Here is a 13,453-nt window from a genome sequence, read left to right as displayed (position 1 = left end):
CTCTTAATAAAAGCTTGGGCTATTTTTGCCTTATGTAATTTGATTTTTAATTCATCCAACTAGCAAGCAAGGAATCAAACTACATTTTGTTTCTATATCTAGCAGTGTCTCCATCCTCTTGGCTGACTTTTGTTTATAGGTTATCTGACATGGTGATTACCTTTACAGCCTTTCTTTGGTATGTTTGGTTATGGAGGACCTATTGCATCTATGCATTTGGGAAGGTATGTCTTGCTAAAGTTTATTATGGCTTCATTTTGGACAAAATGAAGGACTTACTTTTCATCTTGCTGCCTTTTTGTAGACGAACCTCAGTTTCTTCAAAGACAAAGGATTCTAAGAAAGTATTTGTGTTACATCTTGAGAGAGAATCTCTGCTCAGCTGTTCTTCTTCTCAACAAACTTGGAGGGTGCTCATCATTGTTTAATATTGCTATCTTCTTATCATTTTGCCCCTCATATTTATATGCAGTTCTTTGTCGTTATCTTATCCTCTTAAGTTTATGTCTTTTTCCTTTCATTTAGACCGATGGAAGTGTTAGAGACCCCTTGAAAGATGAGATTCGAGAATCAACTGGTGGTAGCTTCACTAAAGTAAAATATTCTTCCGGACTCTTGCTGACCTTTTGATTAATAGAATCATCTTTAGTACCATCTTCCTTCGAAATAGAATTTTGCATTGACCTCCTATGAAGTCAATTTCGAGTCCATTTCCCACCCTAATATACATGATATGAGTGATATCTTGATTGATCCTTTCGGTGCAATCTTTGTGGTTCTTCATAGTGTTATGATTGGTTGTATCCTCCATGGACTGAGACCTTTTTCAATGTCTCGAAAAATAATCCCATTTTACTAAATTGTTTTTGAAATGGCTTATTACTGTGGTGTTTCCCAAATTATTTTTACGAATAAAAAATGTCTTTAATTGTTTAGGTTTTGGGTGTAGGCTGCTCATAGCATTTTGATGCTTAGTTGTTTTGGTATATGTTAACACACTGAACATCAATAATTTCCATTTAATTGTGGCAATAAAAGGTTCCATGAAATAAGTCTCAAACATGTTATGGAATTGTTGGTGAAAGTATATGATCAGCTTTTGAACGCCATTGTTGCTTACCTTATTGACAGGTTGAAATTTTTCATCCAAAGATGAGAAGCGAAAGCATACCGCAATTACAATACAAACTGAAGGATATATACTTCCCTTATATTCAGGTTAGTGGCTTATGGAGTTTATTTGATAAGTTGGTTTTAGAGGTTTATGTAGTAGCGCTTTCTGATCATTGTTTTCTGTTCATTACTTTCAAATTTGATTAATGGCATTGTTATATATGGCAACTAGGAACTTTGTTACTCTGATAGAGACTGAAGACAATGTGCACATGGGAGTCTTGTTATTGTGATTTTGAATTATTACTTGTTGCTTTAAGCTTCCCTTTTCATTTCTTTTGCTTAATGCATATTCCATTTATATTCCAACTTTTGTAGTATCCCTTCAAACTGGCCTTGCTGGGTTTACACGCTTCACACTTCTTTTCTGTGATTTGCATTTTTCTCAGTGTATGTTACAGATAATAAGTTCCTACTGTAGTATATTAATTTCTGCAGGTGTGGAATTTTGTATACCTGTTCAAACTTTATAGTTCCTCAACCTGCTTGGGTTGAGGCGTAGTTGCTGTGTTGTTGTTGCTCAAACTTTTAGAGCTCTTTCCAAAATTTATGTCCTATAGGCATTGTGATAACTAGTGTTTCAGTTGGATAACTAACATTAGAGAGTTCGAAAGTCAACTTAAAAGGTTTATGTGGAGCTACAACCATTGTTGCTGAAGATGCTATCTAGTCTGGTGTGTGGTGATGTGATGATACTCTCTGCCTTATAAGATTTGTCCTATGCACTCTGGCCTTCGATATCTTATTCATTATTATTTCATTGGGCAGTGTGATGAAGTATCAAATACAGGAAGAACCATAATGCCTATTGAGTTTCAGGTATAGTATCTATATATTAGAACTCAGTGATAATTTTCCTATACCATGCACTTGATGTCTTCATAAACGGTGGAAAGATACTTTTGTACAGCTTAGGTAAACATTTTTATTTTTTGGTATTATTTTCAGAAAATCATGAGATACCAATTAGTATCAGATGATTGGTCACTCTTTGTTGAGAACCTCTTAAAGGTCTTTTCCCTTCATGTTTTTTTTGTTTGTTTTTCTGTGATTCTCCACATGGAGTTCCTCTCTTTCTGGATGGGTTCTCATGCTCTTGATCTTAAAGATCACCATTTTTCTGGCAATGCTCATCTATTTGTTGTTGAGGATTCCTCTTAGCGTCTTTTCTGAAGTTTGCCAAATGAGCTGTAACTATAAATGTTATCCAATGTGGAATTTGTTCTTCACCATGACCTCTTATGTCTGCATGCCACAGTATCATTTAGTATTTTACCTTGCGTGATCTTGCTTGTCTCAAACACTTCTGGTTACTTGTGAACTACGTTTACTTAGTTTATCCTCTTCCTCGGCACGTTGTTCTCTCCATTTCTGAATTTTGAAGTCTTTTCTTACTGCTTCATTCTTCTGATGTCATTCCATTTTTCCATTCCCTTACTAAATAGTACTTCTGTAGTTCATCTTAGAGGTCCTCTTTGATTATCTGTGTGGCACTTAATTCAAAATTTTGAGAAATGAGTATGTGCTTTAATTGTTCGTCCCTCTTTTATCTTTTTTTTTTTTTTGCCTTTTGTTGCCTTTGTAAAACATCAGTGGAGAAAGCATTCACAGTCTTTTGCATGTGGTAAGTTCACATAGTGGATATTATGTTTTCTTGTCCAACTTCTCTGAAAAGCTTTTTCTGGTAAGAAATTCAATTCAGCTTGTTACCTAAATTAGTTATCTAAGACAGATGAGGCACAAATGCTCTTATTTCACTGGAAAAAAACTGTTTTGCATTGAAGGAAGGTTCTTTCTGCATGTTCGTTTTTTGCTTGGATACCATCCTTTATCTAGCGCTCATGTTTTCTACTTGTTTTCCTATTTCTCTATGTTATAGGAGTTAAAGAAAAGCTTGTTTTCCTATTATCTTTTCGTAGATGGTGCTTTGTTTCTTTTCCTCATCTCTAGCATTTCCTATTTGTTTTCTTTCAAACTGGTGCTGGTAGTTGTTCTCTCTTTTAATCTTCTATTTTGTGCAGTTTCATTGACAGTTGCCCATGCCATTTGTTTTTTGATGACTATCCTGGTCTTTTTGTCATGCAGTTAGAGAGATAAGCTTTACTGACCATAAAAAAACAGGAAAACCATCATTTGAGTGAGAATTTTCAGCTACTATGAAAGTTTCTGACACAATTCGTCAGCTGTAGGTTGCCTTATCACCACAAAATAAGTGGCTAATTGGTCAAAATTTTGAACAATCTCAATGAGAGCACCTTCCATTTTTGTTAAAGCAAGTTCTAGTTTTTTTTGGGAACTCTCAATCTGAGCACCTTTTGCCAATTATATTCAAAGCAAGTTCTAGTAGACCTCTATTTCTTTTTCTGCAGATCTTTCAGTTGATGCAAATTTGCAGGTCAATGGCACTAATTTAGCAGAAATTGAAGGTGGAGAGGTGGCAACGACAAACTTACAGTCCTGCAATGGTCCTGAGTTTGTATTACAGCTTAGATTTCATGTAAATGATAGCACCAATGTAAAAGTTGGTTCAGGTAACATATACGTCATTTGTCACGACAAACACCTAGCAAGTATTTTCATTAAATCCTGTTATCACAGAGCATTTTATAGTCTGAGATCAAATTTCTCAGGAAAGAGATCACCCCTAGAAGCAAATGCTCGGCTGAAGTGTGTTTATCTTCCAGTGGTGCAGGTGACACTATACTGTCTCTAGTTCTGTATTTTGCAATGTATCTTGGAATTTATTTTGGTGTGCATACAGATCATGCACCTCCTTGTCTAAGAAAAAAGAAAGATCTTGCACTTAAAACCCTTCTTAAGGATGTGTGAATGCTTTTAATTGCAGGGTAAAGAGAGTATTGAGGTGATATTGGAAAAGCTAGAGGCGGATGGGTATGGAATTACAGAGAATTTTGAAAGTTTTAGTCATGTCTCTGTCAGGCGGTTGGGTCGTCTACTTCCGGATTCTCGATGGGTTAGTCGATCAGAATATTTCTTTTATTCATTTACAAATTATATTTTCGCCAATCTTGTATTCAGTCACTATCCATAATCTGCCAAAAATTACTTTCATAATAAAATTTCTCCAGACTTTGAAAGAAAGAGCATGTGTGCGTATTTATATGTTATTTTATGCTTGTGTTATTCTATATGAACTATTTGCTTTTTGTCTTTCTGCCTTTAGTTTCTTTTCCTTTTTTAAATATTCTCAATCTTGAACAGTGTCAACCATTTTTTTGTTTCTTGCAGGCTTGGCTTCCCTTCATGGAACCTAAGCTAAGAAAGGGTGATAGGGCTGAAGTCTTGAAGAGATGCTGCTGTAGAGTAAAATGTTTTGTAGGTAAAACCATTTGTACCAAACAAGTACTCCCAATTAATGAATAAGCATTTTGTTTTGTCATTGTTCCAAGCATCATAGAGCAATATTCTGCTTGCAGAGACCGATGCTGGTTTCAACCCAACACCATCAAAGGTACAAGACAACTTTCTTATATGCATTCTGACAACTTGTCAAGACATATATTCATTTCCTGGCATGCAAAATGAGGAACTAACCTTGTGAAAAACAAGAGAATACTCAACTTGTTGAATAGACTAGGGGATAATCTAAATGCAACTAATAATTCTTTACTTGGACAGTTGGAATCTTTCTATTCCAAACATATTCAGCCTGATTCTTTTTACACCACTGGACAACATAAACTTCATACACTATTTTCATTTTGTATCATTCTTTATACACCACTAGTGGGATTGGGTTGTTGTTGTTTGTTTGTTCCATTTTTTCTATATCTTCTGGAGAAATTATTTATTTTGTACCAGATTTTTTCATGTATTATGGAACAATCACTAACACATTTTTGAATTTGAACCTTCCCTCTATTTTTGTCCCGCTAGTAATCTTATCCTTTTCAAATACAAAAATTCAGTATTTTCCCCCCGAATTAGTGAATTTGATAGGATTCCTTTGTCCAGAATAAAAAGTGGTAGGTCAATTCTCATTAATTTCATTGTAAATGTGAAATAATTTTACAAATAAAAATGCGGGAGAGATAAAATAGATGCAACCCATCGTCTCATTAGCTGCCTTAATCTAATTGGGGTTCACATTGGTGGAGGAAGTCAAATCCTTGATGTTGAAGTAGAAGGTCGTGAGCTCCACTGATTTCTGACCTAAACGTTAACCATGAGTGATGTATTCGATAGCTGCAGGTTCTGGGCACTAGAGGTACTCCAGATATATTACTCAAAGGAATCGGCACCAAGACAGAAGTTATTTTATACTTGTCGAAATTTAGTTACCAGTATAATGGATTTAGGCCCATCTTCTCTCCAGATCTCTTCCCAGTAGACCCCATATGATTGTCAATCGTAATGTCAAAAGTAGCATTATTGGAATGGAGGAGGCCAATTAGAGTTATATGGATGTAGAAGATGTGTATTGCCGACCCCAATGACTTTGGGATTGAAGTCTAGTTGACTGATTTAAGTTAGCAAGTCCTTATGAGGATCCATTCAATTGGGATGTTGTATTTAACAGAAGTGGGAGTTTTTAGGCATGATCATCTCTCCGTTTTTTATAATCAAGATATGCCTATGGGATGAGATTTTAGGGCTTTAGGGAGTCATACGGGAGATTTCCTAGTGAAAGTGAAATGATAGATGTATAAGGTATGCTACTAGGAAACATTGTGGTACTCTACCAACCCTTTGGAAATTGTACGGCTACCCTACTATTACACAGTGTAAATCAACTAAGCAGGAGTGAAGCCTTTCCCAACTCCATGCCTCCGATTTGTATTTCTTAAGTGTTGTTCCAAGTTCCAAGAATGATTTGGTTATATATGCATTTTCCTCTTTTCTCTGCTGAGATCTGCTGTATGTATTTGCACAGACTGACTTAGCCCATCACCATCCTTACACCATTGCATTAAGGAACTTTGGCAACAAGCCTTCTGAGAAAGAGAAAGGTAATAACTTTTGGTTTGCTGTGCACTGTTGAAATGATTACTCACTACTATGCAATGAGATCTCTTCACCTTATGTTTCAAACCCTTTTAGATATTCATGTTGAGATATCCAAAGATGGAAAAAAGGTGACTCTCTTGCAAGTGGAGAAGCTATATCAGGACTGGATAATTCAGATGCATGATCGCAATGATGAGGAGGTTGACTGTGGAGAGGATCAACCTACTTTTGTACTCAGCCCTTCGCACAAGAAGGAGCTTGGTGTTTCTTCAGATGGTATTGATTGAAACACAAATCTAGTAAACCTTATGATAAATTCTTATAGCTGCACCATTTTATTGTCATCTTGCAGCCTGTTTTTGAATTGGTGCAATTTGTAGTTTCCCATTAATGTTAACTCATATCATTGTAATTTGTAATTTCAGTTATGAGAATTCATAAAGTTTTACGGAGGAAAGGAATAACTTGGAAATCAGGGCAGAAGATTAAAATTTTGAAGGGAGCTTGTAGGGGTTTCCACAAGAACAATGTTTTCGCCACACTAGAATATATTATTCTTGAAGGATGTCAGGGGGAATCAGGTCGTAAGTTTTCAAAATTTCGTGTTTCTTAGAGTATACTATTCTACCTGTTTAATTCCGAGTAGCTTATTATTTTGGTATCTTATGGCTAGCTACTGCTTAAGTAATTACATATATCTCTGCTGCATTATGTGTTAAAAATTCAGCTGTAACCTATCCATTGACGTTGTTATGATGTTGTAACATTTTTATCTATATTTTAGGTGAGGCTCGGATTATCTGCAGGTTAGTGATTCACTTCTTATATTTCATGTCATTGCTTGTCCGGGTCTTTAGTTCCCCTCCAACACTATTATCTGAATCTTTGCTGTCTTTACTATGATTACTTACAGGCCATTAAACGTCCCTGTTGAGAACGGTTCTCGCCTTATAGTTGATAAAGGGTGTGCTAGCATAGAAATCCGTGACTCAAAATCTTTGCCGATTAGTGTGATCGACACCGGAAAGGTTCTGGTTTTGGCTCCATGTTATTGCAGCTTAATTAAGTTGTTTTTGTTTTTTGCGTTCTCTACATATCTATCTTTTCTATATAATTAGTGTCATGTTTTGCAGTGCTTATCTGTTGATATTACGGAATGGGAGAACCAAATCTTGAAACACCAAGAGAAAAAAACTCCATCGTCAATTGACATATTAGATGCCAAGCAATGTGAAGACTTGGGCATTGAGGGGGTTAGTTTATAGAAGCAGCTTGCTTCTTTTAATTACTGATTTATTTTTGCGTTTACCATGATTTTCTCCAGTATTTTGCTCGTTTTTTGCATTTTTTTATCTAGTATTCCCTAAATTCATCTACTTCATCTACTTGGGGTCCAAGTCAGATGACAGTCTTTTTGTTAACGAAGATGAAGCTGAACAGCTGTGTAGGGTTCTTAACTTATTCAGCATGGTAAATAAGTTACTGCACTTGTGTCTAGTGGAACATGTTTCTGTATTTTCTTCAGAATTTCCTGCAAGGCTTATTGAGCATCTATTCCTTTGAATATCTTTGGAATTGATCAGATTTCAGCTGTGCTTGATCTTGATGGTACGTCACATTTATACTTGTTCATTGAATTGCTGAATTTGGTTGCAAATGCAGGCACTACCTCAGGATGTTGTTGATGCTGGACATGAGCCTCCTGAGGAGATTGTTGCAGTTGTTCGTCCAGCTTCTTTTAGCTCTAGTACTGCATCTGTAAGTTTGGATCAGAAATACATCATGAAAGAAAATTTTCAGATGACTCTAGAGGTCAAATTTGAAGCTGAAGCGGACGGGAAAGAACTTGGTCATATTTACTCTGGCCGAATGAATCCTTCGTCGCATAAAGGGTTTACTGGTCTATATATATTCCCCCTGAAGGAGAGGTTACCAGATATATTTCAGAAAGCAGGCATTTACCTATTTCGATTTTCTCTTGTAAGTGATATGTTCTTTATATCTCCATTTTATGATATACTGAATAACGTGTTTATTATCCTTGATTTTCCTTGCTATTGATATCTTTTTTCAGGAAGACAGTTGTACAAAATTTGAAAAGGAAGTGCATGTTAAAGCATTGTCTGCGGCTGCTAGTTGGAAACTTATAAGTGATGGGAAGACTACACTCAGTGTAAGGTGGGGCATCTCTATTCTAAACTGACTTCTTAACTTCTTACATACAGTTATGCAAAAAGAGAATTGTTCCAGCACCGAGTCTTAAGATTGCCATACAAATCTGATATCATTGATGTTCTTAATTCTCGTGGCATTTTTAAGTCTGTTAGATATTGTCTGAGAATATTTCAAATATTAGATTGTATGTCGGATAGATAGTCAAAGATTGTAGGTAGAAGGCGTGATCTTATGGATGCATTGTTGACTTATGTGTCTAGCTTTTGTGTATATATTCTCGATGTAATTTATCATTTTAAGTATGAAATGAAATACACTTACATCATTCACATGGTATCATAACCTCTACGATCTCGGTAGAGACTCAAATACTTTTTCCGGTTGCTTTTTCCGGCAGTCACTGCTCTGGCCAATTTTTTCCGACCACCTTTTCCGATTGCTTTTTCTGGCATCCACTTCTCCAGAGGATTTTTCTGGCCATCTCTACTTTCATTTGAGATACGTGAGGGTCGACCATTTATTCTAGTCTTACCCATCACATTCTCTAAAATCTCCGACGAAGTTTCCAGTCAGATCTCGTTACCCTCTGACCAGACTCCATTAGTAGTCTCCTTTCCCGGCCAGATCTTGTTTCCACAAGAAAACACTTGAGTTCAGAAAGAATAGGCACTGTAATCACATTTATCTGCCACCAAAATTTCATCTCTCAAGAAAAAAGAAGAAAAAAAAATCAATCTCTCTTGAAACTTTCCGTTAAGTTGTGGCTTTGGTGAAAGGAAGAAGAGTTGTTGGGTCTTGTATTTAGAGAGAGAACAGAGTAATTGGGTTTCTGATAAGCTTTTCCTTGAAGCTATTTCAAGTCCCACTTTATTTGCCTTTCTTTTACACGTATTGGGTTATTTTGTCCCCAAGTACCTTTTTATTGTTTTTTCAAAGAGTTAACTATTGATATCTCTTTTTCCTCTACATCAAGCTATTATTTTGGCTTATTCTGGATTCTAGTGGAAGTTATTTGCAACAGGTTTTTACATATTTGACCTTTTCGGAATTAGAATCTCAAAATGTCGGAGCAAGATGGTTCTTCACATATAGGTGACATCAAACCATTCTTTTCTTCAATTTCGAATTCTCCCACTATTACAACTGTTAGATTACAAGGCAGTAATAGTTACATATCATAATCTTCTTCAGTTAAAATGTGGTTTATGGGTCAGGGATATGAAGAACATTTAATCAAAAATGCTAGTGATATTGTTGCTACTGAAAGGACTAAGTGGAATAGAATTGATGCACAATTGTGCAGTCTTTTATGGAATTCTTTAGATCCTAAATTACTCAACCTATTTCATTCTTGTAAAACTTGCTATAAAGTTTGGACTAAAGCTAAGACTTTGTATAGGAATGATATACAACGTATATACAAAGTTGTATCAGATTTAGTCCAACTACAGCAAAATAATCAAGATATGGCGAGTTATATAGGACAAACAGATACCTTAAAAGATCAATTTCTCTCTCATGCCACTATCTGCAAGTGTCACCACGCAATAGCAACAAAGGGATAAGTTCTTTATGGTTTTGGCACTGAAAGGACTTCGATCTGATCTTAGTCATTTAAGGGATCAAATCTTGGCAAGTTCTACAGTTCCTTCCTTAGTTGAAGTGTTTGCCCGATTATTGCGTGTTGGTTCAGAAACACTTGATACTACTAAACTCGAGACATCTATGTTAGTTGTGCAAAATGAAAACTCACAGGAACAAAATCACACAAGGGGAACGGTAAAAGCTCTAGACCCTACTGCAACTATTGCAACTGTTAGTTTATAGATATTGTCACAACCCCTAGTTGCCTTCACTTCCGCTGCCTCAGTTGATCTTCTCCACAGCCGTTTAAAAAAGAAAGATATATCTCATTCAAATTTCACGCTGAGCTTTTGATATGCATGTCCCAGTACTAATCCAAGGAAGGAAGATATTCAAAAAAATCAAACAAGGATTTCCACCATTTCACTCAAGGCAAGGGAATGAAAAATTTTCTATTTTTCTCGTTAGAATGGATTGGTCGTACCTATCCAATCAATAATTGTTTACGACTGACTCGCTATTCACTCAGTTTTTGGGTCATAATCATTATGTAGAAGAGATGGCCAAGTGGTTTAAGGCGTAGCATTGGAATTGCTGCCACCCAAGTCTTGCAAAGCTTCAGAAAATAATTCCTAGTCTGTCCACGTTATTTTCTTTTGAATGTGAGTCTTGTCAACTTAGGAAACACGCTCGCACTTCGTTTGCCAAAAGAGTCAATAATAGGGTCTTGTCTATGTTTGACATTGTTCACTCAGATGTATGAGGTCCTAGTCGTGTTGTTTCAAGTTTAGGATTTCAATATTTTGTTACCTTAATTGATGATTTTTCTCGCTGCACATAGGTATTTTTAATGAAAAATCGCTCTGAATTATTCTCTATCTTTCAAAAATTTTGCACTTTCAATAAAGGTATTACGTAGTGATAATGCCAAGGAGTATTTACCATGAGTCATGTCATCTCAAGAGATCACTCATCAGACTTCTTGTGCGTATACTACTCAACAGAATGAAGTCGCTGAACGTAAAAATCGGCATCTTATTGAAACTGCTCGTACCTTACTTATACACCATCATGTTCCTCTTCACTTTTGGGCAAATGTTGTTCTCACTGCTTATTATCTGATCAATAGAATGCTCTCTACCGTGTTGCAGTATCAAAGTCCTCACTCAATTCTCTTTCTTGGTCAATCCCTATCATCTACCTTTGAGAGTATTTGGATGTACCTGTTTTGTTCATGATCACGGTCCTGGTAATGACAAACTCCAACCAAAATTTATTAAGTGTGTCTTTCTTGGATACTCTCGTTACCAGAAAAGTTACAAGTGCTATGATCTGAAAGCACATAAATATCTTTATCACTGCGGATGTAACCTTTTTTGAAACATCTCCCTATTTTCCAGTAGACACTACAGACAAGAATTTGGCTCCTCAAGTTTTGCCAGTGCCTATATTTCTTATGCCACAGGTTAGTCTTCCAGACACCCCTCAAGTTGTTCCCCATCCTCTTCAAGTATACTCCATGACTCATATATTGCTCCTCCGTCACGTACTCCAGTCATTCCTTCATCAGATGCATCGACTCCACCAATTGCCATACGCAAAGGTATGCGTACTACTCGACAACCAGAAAGATATAATTGTTTAAGTTATCGTTGGTTATCCCCATTATACTATACCTTTGTATCTACCCTATCTAATGTACCTATACCAAAGACTATTAGTGAAGTATTGGAATATCCAGGATATAGAGATGCTATGATCAAAGAAATGACTACTCTAGAGACCAGTAACACTTGGGATTTGGTCAAGTTACCAGAGGAAAAATCTACTGGATGGGTCTATACGGTAAAAATGGGATCAGATGGAAAAATCGATCGATTGAAGGCTTGCCTTGTTGCCAAAGGATACACCCAAATCTATGGCCTTGACTACGATGATACATTCTCTCCAGTTGCCAAGATTGCATCTGTTCGACTGCTTATCTCCTTAGCAGCAATGCATCAATGGCCACTTCATCAACTGGATATTAAAAATGCTTTTTTGCATGGCGAGTTCGCTGAGGAGGTTTATACAGAGCAACCTCCTGGGTTTGTTGCTCAGGGTGAGTCAGACTTAGTATGTCGTCTAAATCGTTCGTTATATGGCCTCAAGCAATCTCCGAAAGCATGGTTTGGTAGATTTAGATTTGTTGTCCAACAATTTGGGATGTCACGGAGTGAAGTAGATCACTCTGTTTTCTATCGACATAATGGTCCAGAAAAGATCATGTTTTTGTCCAACAATTTGGGATGTCAATGTCGTTTATGTTGATGACATTGTCATAACTGGAAATGATCAAGAAGGAATATCTCAGTTAAAACAACATCTATTCAAATATTTTCAGACCAAAGACTTGGGGAAGTTAAAGTATTTTTTGGGAATCGAGGTAGCACAATCTAAGACAGGCATTGCTATCTCAAAGAGAATACGCTTGGACATACTTGAAGAGACATGCATGTTAATCTCTAAACATGCTGATATTCCTATGGATCCAAATTTGAAACTCGTTCCTGGACGGGGAGCCATTGGAAGACCCTTGCAGATACCGAAGACTGGTTGGTAAATTAAATTATCTCACTATCACACGACCATATATTTCATTTGCAGTAAGAGTGGTTAGTTTCTCCAAGCTCCTTGCAGAGATCATTGGGTGAAGTAATTCGTATTCTCAGATACATAAAAAGAGCTCCAGGACAAGGACTGATATATGAAGACAAAGGTCACAAAAACATTGTTGGATATTCTGATGCAGATTGGGCAGGTTCTCCGTCAGATCGACGTTCTACTTCTGGGTACTGTGTCATGATTGGAGGGAATCTAATCTCTTGGAAAAGTAAAAAGCAAGACGTTGCTAGATCTAGTGCAGAAGTACAATACCGAGCTATGGCCACATGTGAGCTTATTTGGTTGAAACAACTCCTCCGAGAGTTAAAAATGTGTCGAATTCAAACAGATGAAGCTTATATGTGACAATCAGGCTGCCCTTCATATTGCCTCTAATCCCGTTTTTCATGAAAGAACGAAACATATAGAGGTGGATTGTCATTTTATTCGGCAAAAGATAGAGTCTGGATGCATTGCTACCAGCTTCGTCGGTTCAAATGACCAATTGGCAGATATGCGTACTAAGTCCCTTAGAGGAGCTCGGATTGAACACATTTGTAGCAAGCTTGGAGCTTATAACATGTACGCTCCAGCTTGAGGGGGAGTGCTAGATATTGTCAGAGAGTATTTCAAATATTAAGATTGTATGTCGGATAGATAGTCAAAGATTGTAGTTAGAAGGCATGATCTCAGATATGCATTGCCAACAGCTTTGTCAGTTCAAATGACCATTTGGCAGATGTGCTTACTAAGTCCCTTAGAGGATCTCGGATTGAACGCATTTGTAGCAAGCTTGGAGCTTATATCATGTACGCTCCAGCTTGAGGGGGAGTGTTAGATATTGTCAAAGAGGATTTCAAATATTAAGATTGTATGTCGGATAGATAGTCAAAGATTGTAGGTAGTAGGC

At 36.7% G+C, this 13,453-nt stretch overlaps 1 protein-coding gene across 7 annotated transcripts in view; it reads left to right on the top strand.

The window, feature by feature from the left end:
- The window catches only part of LOC107784267 (structural maintenance of chromosomes flexible hinge domain-containing protein GMI1), a 30,188-nt gene that overhangs the window by 5,795 nt on the left and 10,940 nt on the right, over window positions 1-13,453 (top strand). For 6 of the 7 annotated variants that reach the window (XR_012707058.1, XR_012707057.1, XM_016605366.2 and 3 more), the window contains exons 9-26: window positions 169-224; window positions 305-410; window positions 526-594; window positions 1,132-1,218; window positions 1,942-1,992; window positions 3,569-3,704; window positions 3,804-3,865; window positions 4,019-4,147; window positions 4,423-4,513; window positions 4,611-4,645; window positions 6,068-6,143; window positions 6,235-6,417; window positions 6,567-6,725; window positions 6,926-6,947; window positions 7,055-7,169; window positions 7,275-7,394; window positions 7,804-8,121; window positions 8,216-8,319. Coding sequence is in view for 5 of the 7 variants with exons in the window: in XM_016605366.2 (XP_016460852.1) it covers window positions 169-224; window positions 305-410; window positions 526-594; window positions 1,132-1,218; window positions 1,942-1,992; window positions 3,569-3,704; window positions 3,804-3,865; window positions 4,019-4,147; window positions 4,423-4,513; window positions 4,611-4,645; window positions 6,068-6,143; window positions 6,235-6,417; window positions 6,567-6,725; window positions 6,926-6,947; window positions 7,055-7,169; window positions 7,275-7,394; window positions 7,804-8,121; window positions 8,216-8,319 (1,919 nt within the window). In the remaining 2 variants the exon portion in view is untranslated. The remainder of the gene's footprint in view (window positions 1-168; window positions 225-304; window positions 411-525; window positions 595-1,131; window positions 1,219-1,941; window positions 1,993-3,568; window positions 3,705-3,803; window positions 3,866-4,018; window positions 4,148-4,422; window positions 4,514-4,610; window positions 4,646-6,067; window positions 6,144-6,234; window positions 6,418-6,566; window positions 6,726-6,925; window positions 6,948-7,054; window positions 7,170-7,274; window positions 7,395-7,803; window positions 8,122-8,215; window positions 8,320-13,453) is intronic. The other variant, XM_075248605.1, reaches the window with a different exon arrangement.

The sequence above is a fragment of the Nicotiana tabacum genome, unplaced genomic scaffold (genome assembly GCF_000715075.1).
Source record: "Nicotiana tabacum cultivar K326 unplaced genomic scaffold, ASM71507v2 Un00002, whole genome shotgun sequence".
Taxonomy (NCBI): domain Eukaryota; kingdom Viridiplantae; phylum Streptophyta; class Magnoliopsida; order Solanales; family Solanaceae; genus Nicotiana; species Nicotiana tabacum.
This window is presented reverse-complemented; position numbering and strand designations above follow the sequence as displayed.